The sequence below is a fragment of the Emys orbicularis genome, chromosome 15, assembly GCF_028017835.1.
Source record: "Emys orbicularis isolate rEmyOrb1 chromosome 15, rEmyOrb1.hap1, whole genome shotgun sequence".
NCBI lineage: Eukaryota > Metazoa > Chordata > Testudines > Emydidae > Emys > Emys orbicularis.
In genome coordinates this window covers 4769391-4789413 of record NC_088697.1, presented here as the reverse complement: position 1 = coordinate 4789413, position 20023 = coordinate 4769391, and the positions used below count along the sequence as shown (strand labels likewise).

Here is a 20023-nt window from a genome sequence, read left to right as displayed (position 1 = left end):
TATGGAACTTGGCGAGGAGGGCAGGCGGTTATACAATGGATGCAGCAGCAGTCTGTGCTTTTGTTGCCTTTCCTGCAGCTCCACCGGACGCCTGATCATGTCCGCTTGCTCCCCCATTAGCCTCAGCATCTCCTCCTGCGTGTTCTGATCACGTTCACTGAATGCTTTCCTGGCCTTTGCCACCGAATGCCTCCCTGCATTCAGCTGGGCCCTATCAGTGCAGGAGGACTGCATGAGCTTGGAAAACATGTCCTTGCGAGTGTGGGTTTTTTCACCTTCTAATCTGCGATAACCTCAGGGATGGAATTGATACAGGGAGCATAGAAACATTTGCACCTGCAGGGGGGATAAAAAGAGAGAGTAAAATTTAAGAAGATACATTTCTGAGAACAAAAGGGGAGACTCTTTCACAGTGAATCAAGCAATTCACAGCAGATAGCACATGTGCTTTAGGTACAAGGTCGCATTTTGTCTTTTATATTGAGCGCCTACCGGTATGGTGACACATCACACATGGTTGGGCAACAGAATTCGGTTTCCAGGCAGCCATGGTAAGCCAAAGGGTACGTGAGGTTGGCTTCTTCCGCCTTCATAACATGTAGGAATGGTTTCAAACTGCAACACCCTCTTTTCCCATAGCAAGCAATGCCGGTTGGATTTGTTGTTTAAAAGGAGGGGCTGCGGTTTTGGGATGGATGTGCAGCACACCCCTCCCCCCACCACTTGGCTATTCTCCGGGATGACCCCTTTTAGCCAAGCGCAAACAGCCCATTATGAACTGGGTCCTTTTACTGTTCCCTTACAAAAATTCGCCTATTTCACCCAAGTGATCATGAATGATATCACTCTCCTGAGGCTGACACAGAAAGATAAAGACTGAACATTGCATGAATATGACCAAAACCCAGGACCATTCACTGCCATGCTTTGTGCTGACTACTTCCAGACTACTTGCTACCGGCTTGGCGTGGTAAAGTGTCCTACCATGGAGGACTAAATAAGGCAGCCCTCCCCAGAAACCTTCTGCAAAGGCTTTCAAAGTACCTCCAGGAGAGCTTCATGGAGATGTCCCTGGAGGATTCCCGCTCCATCCCCAGACACATTAACAGACTTTTCCAGTAGCTGTACTGGCCGCAAATGCATCCCAATTTTTCAGGCCAAATCAAACATTAAACACAATTACTTTTAACCCCTGTAGTGTAGTTACAAATATGCACTCACCAGAGCTGCCTTCTCCATCTTCAGGGTCCGGGAACCTGCCTTGGGAGGGTATTGGCTGCAGGGTGATTAAAAGGTCCTGGCTGCCGGGGAGAACGGATTCACCACTTGCCTGCTGCGCATTCTCCTCCTTCTCCTCTTCCTCATCCACAAAATCCTCCTCCCTGTTGCGTGAGACTCCCCCTTTGCAGGTGTCCACAGACAGTGGTGGGGTACTGGTAGGGTCCCACCCCTAGAATGGCATGCAGCTGATCATAGAAGCTTCATGTATGGGGCTCTGACCCAGAGCGACAGTTTGCCTCCTTTGTCTTGTAGTAGGCTTACCTGAGCTCCTTAATTTTCACACAGCACTGCTGTGTGTCCCTGGTGTAGCCTCTCTCCATCATGCCCTGTGCAATTTTGGCATATAAGCAATTCTTCTTTTTGATCGGAGTTCTGCCTGCACAGATTCTTCTCCGCATACAGCAATCAGATCCAGTGTCTCCCGTTCGCTCCATGCTGGAGCTCGTTTGTGATTCTGGGACTGCATGGTCACCTGTGCTCCTGAGCTTGCCACGCTGACCAAACAGGAAATTAAATTCAAAAGTTCCTGGGGCTTTTTCTGTGTACCTGGCTAGCGCATCGGAGTTGAAAGTGCTGTCCAGAGCAGTCACATTGGAGCACCCTGGGATAGCTCCCGGAGGACAATACCGTCGAATTGCGCAACGCTGCATCTGCACTAACCCAAATTCAACTCAAGAAGGTTGATTTTAGCGCTACTCTCCTTGTCAGGGAGGAGTATAGCAGTCGATTTTAAGAGCCCTTTAGGTTGACGGAATGGGGTTGGTTGTGCATTGCTTATAAAATTGACCTAACACCGCTAAATTCGACCTAACCTAGTAGTGTAGACCAGGGCTAAGATAAGTATAGTAAAGAGAGTCTTGCACTGTGCATACTTACAAGTTATGGACACCATTGGAAATAAAGATCAAGGGGCAAGGGAGACCATCAGAAGGGAGCCCTCCTTCAGTTTACACGGTCTCAGGGAAGCCAACAAAATGAAAAAATGGTAACCAGAAGAGGTATTTCATCCACTTCCTTATGGTAATAGGATGGCTATATACCATATCTGCTCCTTTACTCTGATTACAATAATGTCAATAGCTGCCCCAACCCATATGTGGCCTTTGGGAAGTCCATAATTAAGCATCAAGCATTAATACTCATGATTTACATGACTTATTTATAAATAATTCCAATATATGACTGCGTCCAACTGCTGAGATACTGCATAGCAACCTAATTGTTAAAGCCCCCCCAAACTTCCTTCTTTTAGAATCCTGTGGGTAATGCACCTGTTTATGGTTCCTCGTTAGTCTATCAAAATGAGGGTGCAAAATATCTGACCTGGGATTCTCTCCTTAGGCCTATTCAGGTAAATCCCAGACTTCAGTATAACTACTCCCACAAAGCCTCCACCTAATATAAGGCCCTTAACTGTAGCAAGCTTTAGCTATGTTTACACTACCGTGGTCAGTCGACCTACACTGCGCAACTCCAGCTATGTGAATAACGTAACTGGAGTCAAGGTAGCTTAGGTCGAGTTACTGCAGGGTGTACACTGTGGGAGGGTCAACGGGAGAAAATCTCCCATCAACACTTGATGGGGTAGAGTAAAGGGGTCAACTGGAAAGTGATCTGCAGTTGATTTGGTGGGTCTTTACTAGACCCACTAAATGGACCATGGGTGGATCGATCTCAGAGAGTCGATCTCGGCTGTAGTGTAGACCTGCAATAAATAACCCATTTATTTATGTTCACCTCCTTACCTCTCCATGCATGTTCCAAGCTAATAAGCAATACTCTGATAATGATATTTTACCTCTAGCGAGTATAAAATTACCCACAACACATGAGACTAGGTCATAGATCATAAAATCAGGTTGGGGTCAGCAGGAGTAAGAGTTTGGAGAGTCTTGTCCCCCCTCTCCCCATCTGCAGCAGCCACAAGCTGTCTTCCCTCCAGGCTCCTTGGATTTTGAGCCTGTCCCTCCTGAGGTTGCGTGGCCCAGATCTTGTTTCTTATCTTCTCCTTTTCTGGAAAAATTAGAGGCTGTTGCTCCTGAATTTTAGTGTTTAATTCCCCAGCCTTCTCCACACACTGTGGGAGTTTAATTCTCCCTCTCATTACACCTGAGTCACTAGATTTCCTAATTCCCCAAAATGTCCTTTTATGATTTCACAGTTCTGGGGTAGCTAAGCCTTTGACCTGCCTCCATGGTCTGCTCAAGGTATCAGGCCTCTATCCAGTCCCTCTCTATGGGTAGGGACCCACATACCTCTCCTTTTTGACCAGGGTTTGAGGATTGCAGCTTGTCCTCCACTGTGTTCACTGGACTAACATCCAGTTCCTGTGCTTTGCTTTCTCTCTAAGGTCTGTGACCAGTGTGTGTGTGATGGAGGTGGGAATTTTGGTGATACTTCTATGATGCCAATACACACCTCAGTTTTCCTCTGTGATTGGTATTGCTATGATTAGAAAGAGCAGGAGACATGAGATGTTTTGTGACATAGCTGTCATGGGGTGATATGAATGGGTCATTAAGGACAGGCTGGGACCAACCTACATCAATGGAATACCCGAGAGAGACAAGGGAATAATTGTCACCTGTCCATGGGAGGATCTCAGCTTGGCTGAGTGATGCATACATGGACTCGTTATGTTTTTGGTAGCAGGAAGAACTGGGCTTGCAGACGCAGGGAGCTCTACCGGAGCATAGACAAATGGACAGGCACAGTGAAAGGAAAATAAAATGTTTTCTACAGTATCATGGCTCAAGGGCATTGGCCAGTATGGACTATAGTGTCTTCTTTGCTTCTCCGAGCTAATCTAAGGACTTTCCAATGCTGTGTTTCGGTTCACTAATAAACCCTGCTATGTTTTAAAAGTCTGCCCAGTGTTACAGTAAAAACTTGCTCTGTGCATAGAATGAGGAACAGTCTCTGAACAGGAGTGTCGTTCAGCTGGACCTGCTGGGCAGAGCTCACAGGTTGAAATAGGAGTGTTGAAGCCAGAGGCTCAGTCTCAGGTCTATCCTTGTGGAAGAGTGGGACCCATTGGGGGTCTAATGTACTCAAGTGGCACTTCCCAAGAACTGTTTATAAGCCAGGGCATTGCACAGATCCTGTGGATCCATGACAGTGTCAGTGTGCCTTATGGGGAAAAGATATAAAACAAGAAAAGCATCTAAATGTGTATTTACCATTGCACCCTCATCAGTCCTCTTGGGAATCCCTAATCAGTTCCAAAGTGTATTAAAGCCTTCCTTAAAAGCTTACCTCTTGGTTATCAGGTCATGTCAGTTTGTAGCCCAAAAGACCCCCCTCAGTCAGCTGAAACTCAGCTATTTCTCCCCAAAAAGTCTGTCTGTCTTCTTCAGTCCCCTGAAACAGGTGAAAATCAGTCACTGCCCCTTTGTGCATGGGGCAAAGCTTCAAAAGAGGGAGATCTGCATAACCAGCCTTGAGCTCTGGCATTCATCACCCCTTAGTGACACCAGATTGCACAGGAAACCCATCCCTCAGACCTCCCTGGTATCAGCTGGCCCATCTCAGCATCATAGTCTATGAAGTATTCATGCTTTCAAGGGCTGGCTCAAATATACAGATAACAGTCATAAGTAGGGCCAGGGTTTGCTGGCAATGAAAACAGAGTAATTGACAAATATGAGCAATATATAATCCTTTACCGCATGAAAGTGCATTGGGGGGAGGGGACAGGAGCCAGCTGTGTGGGGGAGGTGGGGCCCAGACACTGGGCATTGAGAGCCTAGAGCCAGCTGTGTGCTGGGGAGACGGGGCATGAACCAGCTGTGTGCAGGGGAGATGAGCAAGGGAGAGGTGCTGTGGACGCAGCCGAGAGCAGGTGCGAGCGCCGTCCGCTCTACAGCATGATGAGGGAGCAATTCCGGATATGAAGGGTGATTCCAGAAATGAAGAGTAATTTCAGGGGGGGGGGGGGGGGGAAATGCAGTAGTAGCAGCAATTTCCGGAAAACACTGGCCCTAGTCATAACATTAAATACAATAGTCTCAAGATGTATGCCTGTGTTCATCAGATCTGTCCCTCTGCCTTCACATAGTTCACTCTGCTGCTGGGTTCTACCCCTTCCCCCATTCTGTGTCTGTTTTGTCTATTTAGATTGTAAATTCTTCAGGGCATGGGCCATCTACTGTTCTGGGTTTGTACTGTGCCTAGCACAATGGGGACCCACTGTTAGTTGGCTCTTAGGCACTAAGGTTATGAATATGATTTATAATAATAATATCTCTCCTGCCACTTTGAGCCAAGGAAGCTGGCCTTGGGATGTTACTACTTAAAAATGAGCTGGGGTTAAAACCATGGAATATTCCTTCTGACAAGTATCCCACAAATTCCAGAGACCTTCCTTATTTTCTTTGCTTTGAGCAGGGTTTCCAGTTTCCAAACCTGATGTGATCTCGCAGCTGGAACGAGGGGAAGAGCCGTGGGTTCCAGACCTCCATGACTCTGAGAAAAAAGTGCTCCCGAGAGCTGCCTGCGCAGGTGAGGAATTGGTTAAACTAAGTAAAAAAACTGTCCGTGAATACAGGAAACATTTGAGGTGCCCTACAAAGACCTTGTGAGCTCTCTAAGTTCAGGATTGTTCCCTACAGATGTGGAATCATTAGGCAGATGTCACTCATGGCTTCCCACCTACCCTGACTGACAACTGGCAGCAGGTCTCTCCCCAATCTTGCTTACCCCGAGAGTTCTGGTGAGATACGGACCCGGAACTGATCCCTTCCTCTCTCCGCTCGGGAAAGGTTTGGGGATAATCAGCTCCTGATAGGTTTGATCTCTCCTGCACATAGTTTGGTTTGTTCATCCCTTTTTCCATTCCTCTCTCTGAGATTTCCTTTCTCTCTGGAGCACGGAGTGACCTGTGTCTGGATTTTCTCTGTCTCCCATCAGGTGTTGGGATGGTGAGTGAGAATGAGGAGAATCCCCAGCAGGAAGATGCTGAGCAAGTAGAACCACATGGGACGTTATCAGAAAGATCCAAAGAGAATGATTCCAGGAGTTGTGCACTCCCAGAAAAAGCAAAAGCCTGTAAGACTCAGCAGAGGCCAGAGGAAAACTTCAGTAGCCACTCAGACCTTATTACACGTGAGAGAATCAACTTGAAAAAGACACGCTACACATGCCATGAGTGTGGGAAAAGCTTCATTGGTAGTTCAGCCCTCATCTTACATCAGCGAATCCACACAGGAGAGATGCCCTACACATGCTCTGAGTGCGGGAAAAGCTTCAATCAGAGCTCTGCCCTGATCACACATCAGATTATCCACACGGATGAGAAACCTTATGGATGTCCTGAGTGTGGGAAACGCTTCAATTGGAGCTCACACCTTATCAGTCATAGGAGAATCCACACGGGTGAGAAACCTTATGGATGCTTTGAGTGCGGGAAACGCTTCAATGCTAGTTCAGCCCTCATCTCACATCAGCGAATCCACACGGGAGAGACGCCCTACACATGCTGTGAGTGCGGGAAAAGCTTCAATCAGAGCTCTGCCCTGATCACACATCAGAGAATCCACACAGGAGAGACGCCCTACACATGCTGTGAGTGCGGGAAAAGCTTCAAACAGAGCTCTACCCTTAGCAGACATCACAGAATCCACACAGGAGAGAGACCCTACACATGCTCTGAGTGCGGGAAAAGCTTCAGTTATAGCTCAGTCCTTACTCGACATCAGAAAATCCACATGGGAGAGAACGTGCCTTGATTAGGGCTGGCCAAAGATTTGTGGTTTTTTTTTAAAATCACATTTGCTAATTCCCACATAGTGATCTTTGCACCATCTTCACCGTGGTCTCTCAGCTCCCCCAGATGAGTTGCCTGCTTCTGCCTTTTGCAGCTCACCCTTCTTTGGGGTCAGTCCTGTGATCTTTTCTATCAGCTCCTTTCCTTTTCAGTCATAGGAGTGTGTGTCCCTCCAGCCAGGAATGTTCATCAGCTCCAGGTGGGGGAGAGAGGTTTAATACCAACAAGCTACACTGAGGCAAAAACTACCTGTGCCTTACATCCACTAGGACTGTACATGGTGTTGGCTGCTCATTTAAATGATCTTGGTGTAAAAAGACAATTATAGTTGTAGAGCAGATGCAGCCCAGGTGCAGTGGTTGCATTAGATTTCCCCTTGACCTGACCTAAACTCCATGACTTTTCCTAGTCTAAACAAACCCTGAGCCTCACGGTTATACTGTCCCCCCATTTCAAAGCAATTGTTAGTCATCAAGTTTCCCCTTCGGGAACAAATTGTTTTATTCCCGGTTGTTCTCATGTTGCTTCAGGTTGTGCTGGAGAGCAGATATTTTTACTACCGTTTTCCTCACTTAAAATATATTGGACTATAACAAAGAGCAGGAAGAGGGCAGAGGGATTCAATTGGTTAGGTCAATATTTTTTCTAAAGGGCTGGGAAGAGTATTCCCTAGTAAATGACTTGTAACTAAGCAAAATACCCATGCATTTGGCCCCCAAAGCAGTTGTGGCCAAGGCCCTGCAGGAGGTCGCTCCTGAAGATATCTCCTTTCTAATCAGGTGCATTTTGCCTGTTATTTGGGAAATGCAATCCCTATCTAGGTAGAGATGGGGAAAATGGAAGTGATGTTTCTGTTCAGCTCACCCCTTGGGAGATGCTGCAAATGTGTAGAAAATGAAATCTGTGTTGAATGTGATAATAGGTATCTTTCTGCACCTATTTCAATAGATACCTGACATTTGGTGTCTTACAGGGATTCTAAGCAGTACCTGAATTTAGTCCCTAATTTAAATCTGTGCCACCAGATTCACGAAATAAAAGGGCATATTTGGGGGAGTTATACCTCACTATTGCTACTGATACGTTGTATGGTTGGTGAAGAATTCTACGCCAGAGAAGTGTAAAATTACTCGAAGTAAGGTCAAAGATTTTACAAGAACTCAGGTAGAAATTGCAGGTACGAATGGTTGAGTTTCACCCAAAAAATGAATGCTATGCTGACCTGTAGCCCAGGTAAACTATTTTTAGAACATTGCTCCCTAGTTAAGTGGCATTTATCCCACTGCTAAAGGATGCCATAGTTAAATTGGGAACAACTGTCTTTTACCATTTGGATCCAAAGTTTCATGAATCACAGAGAGAAACAGCTGATTCCTTCAGAGCCATTCCGCCTATGGGTCCCAATCTGGCTGCCTTGTTGGACAAGAAGCACTTCCATGCTGGGCAAATGATGGTAGCCAATGGGGGAATGTATCAGATTCCAAGTTCAGAATGCAGGAGACATGAATGCTGAGTCTAGAGTCTGTGGTTTGGACTCTTAGGTTTGCTCTTGAGTCTAATACATTTGTATCACTTCTCTGCCTTCTACTACGTTGAAAGATTAGAAAGTGTGAAAATAGAGCACAGGTGGTTTTTCTCATGATGCAATCTTCCCACATAGTGTGAGACCCCTTCCACCCACAGTTATAGGAGAAGACGCAGGGAGAAATGAACTCAAAGAAATGGAAGGGACCTAGGTTATTGTAGAATGTGACTTCACACAAAGCTCACTGGGTGGAAATGGGAATTAAGAGAAAACTGCCCTATCGGTTTATATTTTGTAATCTTTGAATAGGTTGTTACCAGTGACAATGAAATTAAATATGAAGTTAATTAGGCCTGGTCTACACTACGAGTTTAGGTCGACTTTAGCAGCGTTAAATCGAATTAAGCCTGGACACGTTCACAAGACGAAGCCCTTTCTTTCGACTTAAAGGGCCCTTTAAACCGGTTTCTTTACTCCACCTCCGACAAGGGGATTAGCGATAAAATCGGCCTTAGCGGGTCGGAATTGGGGTAGTGTGGACGGAATTCGACGTTATTGGCCTCCGGGAGCTATCCCACAGTGCTTCATTGTGACCGCTCTGGACAGCACTCTCAACTCAGATGCACTGACCAGGTAGACAGGAAAAGCCCCGCGAACGTTTGGATTTCATTTCCTGTTTGCCCAGCGTGGAGAGCACAGGTGACCACGCAGAGCTCATCAGCACAGGTAACCGTGATGGAGTCCCAGGATCGCAAAAGAGCTCCAGCATGGACCGAACAGGAGGTACGGGATCTGCTCGCCATATGGGGAGATGAATAAGTGCTAGCTGAACTCCGTAGCAGTAAACGAAATGGCAAAATATTAGAAAAGGTCTCCAAGGCCATGAAGGACAGAGGCCATGAAGGACAGAGGCCATATCAGGGACGCACAGCAGTGCCGCGTGAAAATTAAGGAGCTAAGGCAAGCCTACCACAAAGCCAGAGAGGCAAACGGAAGGTCCGGGGCAGAGCCGCAAACATGCCGCTTCTACGCGGAGCTGCGTGCCATGCTAGGGGGTGCAGCCACCACTACCCCAACCGTGTGCTATGACTCCTTCACTGGAGAAACACACAGGGAAGCGGGTTCGGGGTACGAGGAAGATGAGGATGAAGATAATGTAGATAGCTCACAGCAGAAAGGAAGCGGAGAAACCAGTTTCCCCAACAGCCAGGATATGTTTATCACCCTGGACCTGGAACCAGTAACCCCCAAACTCACCCAAAGTGTGCTCCCAGACCCTGAGGGCACACAGGGGACCTCTGGTGAGTGTACCTTTGTAAATATTACACATGGTTCATCAAGGAGAAACAAACAGAAGTTTCACATTGTAGCCTGGCCAGTCACAAAACTCGTTTTCAAAGTTTCTCTGATGCGCAACGCGCCCTGCTGTGCTCTTCTAACCGCCCTGGTGTCTGGCTGTGCGTAATCAGCGGCCAGGCGATTTGCCTCAACCTCCCACCCCGTCATAAATGTCTCCCCCTTACTCTCACAGATATGGTGGAGTGCACAGCAAGCAGCAATAACAATGGGGATATTCTTTTCGCTGAGGTCTGAGCGAGTCAGTAAGCTGCGCCAGCACGCTTTTAAACGTCCAAATGCACATTCCACCACCATTCGGCACTTGCTCAGCCTGTAGTTGAACAGGTCCTCACTACTGTCCAGGCTGCCTGTGTACGGCTTCATGAGCCATGGCATTAAGGGGTAGGCTGGGTCCCCAAGGATCACGATAGGCATTTCAACATCCCCAACAGTTATTTTCTGGTCCAGGAAGAAAGTCCCTTCCTCTAGCTTTGAACAGCTAAACGGGACTAAATCGGGCGGACCGGATGATCTTCAGCCGAGAATATTGAATATTGAAGGAACTCGCGCCAGAAATTGCAAGCCCCTTAGCGATAATTTTTAATGAATCTGTAAACTCGGGGGTGGTACCATTGGACTGGAGGATAGCTATTTTCAAGAAAGGGGAAAAAAGTGACCCGGGTAACTACAGGCCTGTTAGTTTAACATCTGTAGTATGCAAGGTCTTGGAAAAAAATTTGAAGGAGAAAGTAGTTAAGGACCTTGAGGTGAATGGCAATTGGGACAAATTACAACATGGGTTTACGAAAGGGAGATCGTGCCAAACCAACCTGATCTCCTTCTTTGAGAAAGTAACAGACTTTCTAGATAAAGGATATGCGGTGGATCTAATATACCTCGATTTTAGTAAAGCGTTTGATACGGTACCGCATGAGGAATTATTGGTTAAATTGGAAAAGATGGGGATCGATATGAAAATCCAGAGGTGGATAAAGAACTGGTTAAAGGGTAGACTGCAGCGGGTAGTACTGAAAGGTGAACTGTCAGGTTGGAGGGAGGTCACTAGTGGGGTTCCGCAAGGTTCGGTTTGGGGTCCGATTTTATTTAATCTATTTATTACTGACCTCGGAACCAAATGTAGGAGTGGGCTGATAAAGTTTGCGGATGACACAAAGTTGGGAGGTATTGCCAATTCGGAGAAGGATCGGGATATCCTGCAGGGAGACTTGGATGACCTTGTAAATTGGAGTAATAGTAATAGGATGAAATTTAATAGTGAGAAGTGTAAGGTGATGCATTTAGGGATGACTAACAAGAATATTATAAGCTGGGGACGCATCGGTTGGAAGTAACGGAGGAGGAGAAGGACCTCGGAGTCCTGGTTGACCGCAGGATGACTATGAGTCGGCAATGCGACGTGGCTGTGAAAAAAGCTAATGCGATCTTGGGATGCATTAGGCGAGGTATTTCTAGTAGGGACAAGGAGGTGCTGCTTCCGTTATACAAGGCGCTGGTGAGAACTCATTTGGAGTACTGTGTGCAGTTCTGGTCTCCTATGTTTAAAAAGGATGAACTCAAACGGGAACAGGTACAGAGAAGGGCCACTAGGATGATCCGAGGAATGGAAAACCTTTCCTATGAAAGGAGACTCGAGGAGCTCGGTTTGTTTAGCCTAACCAAAAGAAGGCTGAGGGGAGATATGATTGCTCTCTTTAAATATATCAGAGGGACAAATACCAGGGAGGGAGAGGAATTATTTCAGCTCAGTACCAATGTGGACACGAGAACAAATGGATATAAACTGGCCGCGGGGAAGTTTAGGCTTGAAATCAGACGAAGGTTTCTAACCGTCAGAGGGGTGAAATTTTGGAACAGCCTTCCGAGGGAAACGGTGGGGGCAAAAGACCTCTCTGGCTTCAAGATTAGGCTAGATAAGTTTATGGAGGGAATGGTTTGATGGGATAACATGATTTTAGTCAATTAGGCAATAACGTGCCATCGCTGGTAAAATGAGGGTCCGGCTGGAGAATCTTGCCTGTATGCTCGGGGTTCTACTGATCGCCATATTTGGGGTCGGGAAGGAATTTTCCTCCAGGGTAGATTGGCAGAGGCCCTGGAGGTTTTTCGCCTTCCTCCGCAGCATGGGGCAGGGGTCGCAAGCTGGAGGATTCTCTGCGACTTGAAGTCTTTAAATCACGATCTGGAGACTTCAACAGCTGAGTTAAGGGAAAGTGGGTGGGTCAGCTTTTGTGGCCTGCATCATGCGGGAGGTCAGACTAGATGACCATAATGGTCCCTTCTGACTTTAAAGTCTATGAGTCTATGAGCTTTCGAAACAGACCAGAGTACCTGAAGACGCGAGCATCATGTACCTTTCCCGGCCATCCCATGTTGATGTTGGTGAAACGTCCCTTGTGATCCACCAGGGCTTGCAGCAGCATTGAAAAGTACCCCTTGCGGTTTATGTACTCGGTGGTTTGGTGCTCCGGTGACAAGATAGGGATATGGGTTCCGTCTATCGCCCCACCACAGTTTGGGAATCCCATTGCAGCAAAGCCATCCACTATGGCCTGCACGTTTCCCAGATTCACTACCCTTGATTGCCCTGGCAACTTGGATCACAGCAGCCCCCACAGTAGATTTGCCCACTCCAAATTGATTCCCGACTGACTGGTAGCTGTCTGGCGTTGCAAGCTTCCACAGGGCTATCGCCACTTGCTTCTCAACTGTGAGGGCTGCTCTCATCCTGGTATTCTGGCGCTTCAGGGCAGGGGAAAGCAAGTCACAAAGTTCCATGAAAGTGCCCTTACGCATGCGAAAGTTTCGCAGCCACTGGGACTCGTCCCACACCTGCAACACGATGCAGTCCCACCAGTCTGTGCTTGTTTCCCGGGCCCAGAATCGGCGTTCCACGGCATGAACCTGCCCCAGTAACACCATGATTTGCACATTGCTGGGGCCTGTGCCTTGTGAGAGGTCTATGTCTATGTCAATTTCCTCATCACTCTCGTCGCCGCGCTGCAATCGCCTCCTCAGCTGGTCTTGGTTTTGCTTTGGCATGTCCTGGTTCTGCATATACTCCAGGACAATGCGCGTGGTGTTCATAGTGCTCATAATTGCCGCGGTGATCTGAGCGGGCTCCATGATCCCAGTGCTATGGCGTCTGGTCTGAAAAAAGGCGCGAAACTAGTATCTGACGGAGGGAGGGAGGGGCGAGTGATGACATGGCTTACAGGTACAGGGAATTAAAATCAACAAAGGTGGCTGTGCATCAGGGAGAAACACAAACAACTGTCACACAGAATGGCCCCCCCCAAAGATTGAACTCAAAACCCTGGGTTTAGCAGGCCGTTGATTTCACGGAGGGAGGGGGAAGCAAATGAATACAGAACAAATCTATTTTTTACATCTTAAGCTGGCAGACGACGGTGCAGCATGACTGATAGCCCTCGGCATCTTCTGGGTGCTTGGCAGAAATAACTGGGCGCTTGGCAGAAAATAGCATACTACGACTGATAGCCATCATCGTCATTGGGAAGGCAGCGACTGGGCGACAGCCACTGCAGTACGATGACGATGGATACCAGTCATAATATACCATCTTCTACCAAAAGGCAAGGGGCTGCTGCTGTGTAGCAATGCAGCCCCACGTCTGCCAGCCCCACGTCTGCCAGCACCCAGATCGCCGATGAAGGCTACCAGTCATACTGCACCGTCTACTGCCAAAAGGCAATTAGCTGCTGCTGTGTAGCAATGCAGTACCACGTCTGCCGGCACCCAGATGACATATGGTGACGGTGAGCTGAGCTGAGTGGGCTCCATGCTTGGCGTGGTATGTTGTCTGCACAGGTAACCCAGGTAAAAAGGCGCGAATCGATTGTCTGCCGTTACTCTGACAGAGGGGGAGGTGCCTGACGACATGTACCCAGAACCCCCCGCAACACTGTTTTGCATCATTCAGGCATTGGGATCTTAACCCAGAATTCCAATGGATGGCGGAGACTGCGGGAACTGTGGGATAGCTACCCATAGTGCAACGCTCCGGAAGTCTACCCTAGCCTCGGTACTGTGGACGCGGTCCGCCGACTAGAGCACTTAGAGCATTTTATGTGGGGACACACACAATCGGCTGTATACAACCGATTTCTATAAATCCGGCTTCTATAAATTCGACCTAATTTCGTAGTGTAGACATACCCTGAGTCTACGTAAAGTCCATCAACGAAAGACTGCTTTGGCTCCACACTTGAAAGACCCTTTCCAAGTCCTGTTAACCACCAACACCACTGTGAAGTGCCAAGGACTACCTGCCTGGACCCATGCTTCTCACTGTAAAAAGACCCCTCCACCTCGGGAGGACTCTCCGACTGATGATAAGCCTATTTCTCCTCCTAGCTCTGCTGTGCCTTCTGGACAGCAGGAAAAAGGAAAAAAAAGACAAGGTGAAGTGCTAGTAACCTCTCCCTTGTCCACTGACAGACCTACTGTGCCTTTGGATTTTTCTAGAAGAAGCAAAACCATTACAGGGTGATGTGCTAGTAACCTCTCCCCTGTATGATGCTGAACCACACTGTTTCAGGAAAAGAGAAGAAGGAACACTTGCTTCATTGAAACCACAAAGTCCAGGGATTCCTGACTACAAAAGACATTAAGAACTGACTCTGGTGAAGAAACAAAGAATTATACACTGGCAGGAAGAAACTTGTGGGACCCATGCTTGGGAATGTGGTATTGATTGGAGTTTGGGGTTTATTCTACAGGCTGCGCCCTGTGTGTTTTGGATAAGTCCTTCAGCATGTATTGCCCTCCCTAATTACAACCGACTTCTATAAAACCGGCTTCTATAAATTCGACCTAATTTCGTAGTGTAGACATACCCTCAGTGTAATGTAAGAGGCTGATTGTGATAACCTGAATTATAGTGTAACACTGAAAGTTTTCTTCTAGTTCTCTCCCTGCCCCCTCCTACTATATAGGAAATGGTGGCTAATCCTGAAGTTTAAACCTCACTCCACAGGAATTAGAGTGGGGGAATATGTAAGAGAAATAGTATGTACGAGAATAGAGACCCAGTATAGACTGTAATTATTTCTATTTCTAATGGAATTTATTTTGATAAATTTTAAAATAAATCTTCCGTTCAGAGGAAAATTACTTGAGACAAGATGTGTAACCTTTTACCCAGGTGGAGGGTAACAGCCACAGATTTCCCCAGGTCTCTTGTTTGCAAAGCAAAGACGTTGCATCAGACAGCGGATGTCAAAATCTAAAATGGTGATGGATGTGTGATGGTAGCTTTTCTGGGTTTTTTTTTGTTTTTTGTTTTGGTTTTTTAATTTAATTTTTCTTTTCTTTTGTTTTTGCAATCAGTTATTTTTACAGGTGCTGAGGCCCCTTTTCCTTTTGAGCACAGCTGTTTAACCCTCAGGCCTGGCTCTGGAAACCTTCTCAGAACTGGCCTTGTGTTTCGTTCATTTTTGATATCTTTGAGGTTCACACATCCACACTACATGCAGTTCACAGCAACAGATACTTTGAGAAACCTGCTGGGTTAAGGGGGCCTTTTACAAACTGAGATTGGCCCAAAGTCTGCCTCAATTCAGCTGGATTGGGACACGTCTGTATCAAAGGAGTGGTTCATACTTGATTTGCCCAGAGACCTCAGGGGAGGTGTGGTAAGATAGCAGAAGTAGGAATTGACAACAATAAAGTTAAAGGTAAGGGTGAAACACCTTCACCTTGCAGGTCATCAAGCCTGTTCTTGTACATTCCCTCTGAAGCATCTGGCACTGGTCACTCTCAGGACTAGATGGACTATCGGTCTGACCCAGTATGACCAGTCTTGCATTCTTATGTTATGTAAGCCATCTATGGCCTTGTCTACACTGGCAAGTTTCTGCACAGTAAAGCAGCTTTCTGCGGTGTAACTTCTGAGGTGTACACACTGCCAAGCCACTTAGTATGCAGAAACTGCGCAGTTGCAGCGTTGTAAAAAAACCACCCCAACGACAGATGTACAGCTTTCTGCACCAGGGCTACAGCGGCGCGGTGCCATGTAGACACCCTGGTCGATTACAGCGCTGCGATTGGCCTCCGGGAGGTGTCCCACAATGCCTGTTCTCACCTCTCTGGTCATTGGTTTGAACTATACTGTAGTGCCCTCAGGTGACCAACCTTGAACCTTGGGAATTTTGAAAGTCCCTTTCCTGTTTGCTCGGCAACGCATGCTGTGGTCTCAGTCCATATTTCTAGGTGACCATGCCTGCTGCATGCACCAGGCAATCCCCTGCTTGGAGCAATGCTGAGCTGCTGAACCTCATCAGCATTTGGGGAGAGGAGGTTATCCAGTCCCAGCTGTGCTCCAGCCGTAGGAATTATGATGCCTAAGGACAGATTTCACGATGCATGAGAAAAAAGGGGCCATGACCTGGACACACTGCATTTCAGGGTCAAAGTGAAGGAGCTGTGGAACGCCTACCACGAGGAGCAGGAGGCAAACAGCCACTCCAGTGCTGCGCTTACGAGCTCCCAGTTCTACAAAGAGCTGGACGCGATACTCGGTGGTGACCCCACCTCCACTGCGAAGGCCACTGTGGATACTTTGGTGGCTCACGTGCCAGTCGAGAGTGGACTGAGCCAGGAGGAGGTCATCTTGGACAAGGATGTGGAGGCAGAGGGGGACCAAGAGGCAGAGGATGTGTCGGAGGTCAGAAATGCATGCAGCCAGGATTTCTTCTCTACCCCGGAGGAGGCTAGCCAGTCACAGCTGTCGGAGCTTGGCGAAGTGCAAACAGGAGAGGAGGCCCCTGGGAAGTGGCTTTGATTTTTGGAATCACTGAAGCAAGTTGTTGGGGGCAGGAGGGTTTCAGAAAGCAGGCTTGTGGCTGTATGATACACGTACCACCATGTGCCTCTTCTGATCAGCAGACCAAGGTGTTTATTGACTCCCTCACTTCATGGGAATCTGCCCCAGAGATCTCCATGAAACTCTCATGGAGATACTGGGCAATCCGCTGCCACAGGTTCTTTGGCAGAGCTGGTTTGTTTCTTGCCCCATTAAGGGTAACTTTCCCATGCCACTCTTCTGTCATGGGGAGGGGGGGGGCGGGGAGACCATTCCTGCACACAGGCGAGCCACGAAAGGGCCAGGGCAGAAGCCGTAGTCTTGGAAAAGTCCCTCCCTTGATTCCCTGCTCACCCTCAGCAGTGAGAGACCTTCTATAATGAACACAGCCTGTGGGAAAGTGTACTGTACGGTGCTGGAACAGTGATTTCCCCTGCCCTGCTGTTACCATTTTGGGGGTCTTGTGGCTCATGTGTGCTTGCCTGGGGTCAGCCAGTTAGTGATAGGTATGTTCTTAGTGGCTGGGTTTTGAATCAATGGTCTGTGTGTTGCAAACAGTAATGCTTTTGTAAAATGTTGCATTTTGGCTTCAACAGATATGACCTTGGGAGCCTAGCCTCCCTCTTTGCTATCGCTGGCTGAATGGCTACGCAGAATTAGAAAGCGGCCATGAAGAACCAAAGAAAACTTTCTGCATAATGTAATGATGCACTCTATGACTGAAAAACAAGAATTGAAGGAGTGGCCGGACAGGAAGAAGAGGGACCGAAAGGAGAACGCGGCACGCCAGAACGAAGCCATGGAGCGGCTCTTAAATGTTATGGAGTGCCAAGCTGACATGCTCCGGGCACTACTAGCACTGCAAACCGAGCAGCTCTGCGCCCGCACTCCCCTGCACCCGCTGTCACAAAACTCCTTCCCATGCACCCCCCAGACACTGCCAACACACTCTTATCAACCTCCTGGCTCCAGTCTGTACCCGCTACATTCCACTCCTGCCCCATCACAGTTCAACCCTGCAGACTCCCACTACCCAGTGCACTCAACACCCATCCCTCTGCAGTTTATTCCTGCTGAAGTACAGTACTCACTGCACTGTACTCTAAAGGATAAGGTTGGGTATGATACCTGGACATAAACAAATCTCTAACCGTCCCAGGACCCCACCTCCTCATGGGACCCTCCCTTCCCCCATCATCCACAGTGCTGATGTGTTTTTTTGTTTGTTTGTCTCTCTCCTCTGGTTGTTCTTTTTTAATAAAAGAATAGTTTTGGTTTGAAAGCAATCTTTATTCCATTAATTGAAAGCAAATAGAGCCCTCCAAAGTAACAGGCAATTTTCTTAAACCTTCATAGTGCATCGTCGGCACCAATCACAGTCACCTCCTAGCATTACAAGCACTGCACTCCCGTGCATAGCAACAAATATTAGTGGCTTTCAGCTTCAAATTGCTGCCCCAAGGCATCCCTGATCCTTATGGCCCTGCACTGTGCCCTGTTCTCTGGCTGTTCAAATTCAGCCTCCAGGCACTGAGCCTCAGCGGTCCAGCCCTGAGCAAAGCTTTCACCCTTCCTGTCACAAATATTATGGAGTGTACAGCACGTGGCTATAAGCATAGGAATATTGTCATTGGCCAGGTCCAGCCTCCCATATAGGCAGCGCCAGCGGGCCTTTAAACGGCCAAAAGCACACTCAAGAGTCATTCTGCACTTGCTCAGCCTATTGTTGAACTGCTCGTTGCTGCTGTCAAAGTGCCCCGTGTATGGCTTCATAAGCCATGGCATTAAGGGGTAGGTAGGGTCTCCTAGGATCACAATGGGCATTTCGACTTCCCCTACGGTGATCTTCTGATCCGAGAAGAGAGTCCCTGCTTCCAGCTTCCTGAACAGGCCAGTGTTCTGAAAGATGCATGCGTCATGCACCTTTTTGGACCAGCTTGCATTAATATCTGTGAAATGTCCACGGTGATTCACAAGCGCCTGGAGAACCATAGAGAAATACCACTTCCGATTAATATACTCGGTGGCTAGGTGGTCTGGTGCCAGAATTGGAATATGCGGGCCATCCATCACTCCTCCACAGTTAGGGAAGCCCATTTTTGCACCTCCACCTTCGCACAACTCTTAGTGGCAGAAGAGGATGAGATGCTCAGTGTTATAGCTGCCCAGAGTGCACGACTCTGAATACTGCTGCAAGTGTGAACACGCTATTACACAGGCAGTTGACAATGTGAACACACAATGGTTTCCCTTCAGCGCTCTCTGAGTGTAACTGTAACTCCTGGCACTGTAACTCTGCCAGTGTAGACATAGCCTAAGAGAGACTGACTGCCAGGGTCCCAGGACTGATCCCTTCTGCGGAATAAAGCACAATGGCGACAGGCTATGCAGCCTTCACTAGTCTCCCTGTACCTAAAAAGCCTGCTAGCCCGAAGTGCTGGACCATCTATGCCATTACCGGGTTCCTAAACTGCAGCTACAGCTCCTACCCCAGGTGAATCCAAAGACTGAGAGGTGCAGAGATCCAACCCCTTATAATCTTAGAAACGTTTTGTTCCTTTTTCTATTTTTCTCTGTTTTTATGAACTTGGAGACCTCCCAGAGTTTCTATTAGATTGAGGTGTAATAGTGTGGCTCAGTGGGTGTCAGTGTGTGAACACTTCTGAAATCTACAAAGGGACGATGCTAAGAAGAATAGTTCCCCAAATCTTAATAGCCTTAAAACTCTGCCCTATGAAATGACTGAATGCATGCTCCTCACCTATGGAAGCATTGCAAAGAGTTAAGCTGACAGATATGTATTGTTCAGCAAGAGCTGTTTGAACTTCTTTTACTAATTTCTCTATTAGGGCTGTATGTGTTTTGGGGCAAGAGGGCGAGGAGAAGTATTAGCTACACAACAGTGAAATCTAAGGAGAAAACTGTAATTAGCTTTCAGGTTGTGGGCTAAATGTAAGTCATAATTTGGTTTTGGTATTTAAATATTCAGCTGGGTAAATCTGGGTTGCACTGCCTGGGTAAAAATCTCTGACTGGGGTTTCGGCCTCACTAAATATGCACCTGTCTTCTTGGGTTGCTCTTTTAGGATTTATAAGGGTTGATTTTCTGAATATTGGGTTTTTTCTTTCAATAAGCAACAGGATCTGGAACTTTTATTTGTATATTTCCCTTTAATTCAATCTCCATTTTCTTCATTTCATCCAATTCTAAGTTAAGGAATGTGCAGCAACAAAAACTGCCACAAACCTTTTGCTGCCGCATTCTGTGCCCA

The 20023-nt window shown here is 47.5% G+C and overlaps 1 protein-coding gene across 1 annotated transcript in view; it reads left to right on the top strand.

The window, feature by feature from the left end:
• The window catches only part of LOC135889361 (zinc finger protein 93-like), a 419634-nt gene that overhangs the window by 20486 nt on the left and 379125 nt on the right, over positions 1-20023 (top strand). Inside the window, exons 5-6 of the mRNA XM_065417225.1 lie at positions 5668-5781; positions 6190-6843. Of these exons, the coding sequence (XP_065273297.1) occupies positions 5668-5781; positions 6190-6843 (768 nt within the window). The remainder of the gene's footprint in view (positions 1-5667; positions 5782-6189; positions 6844-20023) is intronic.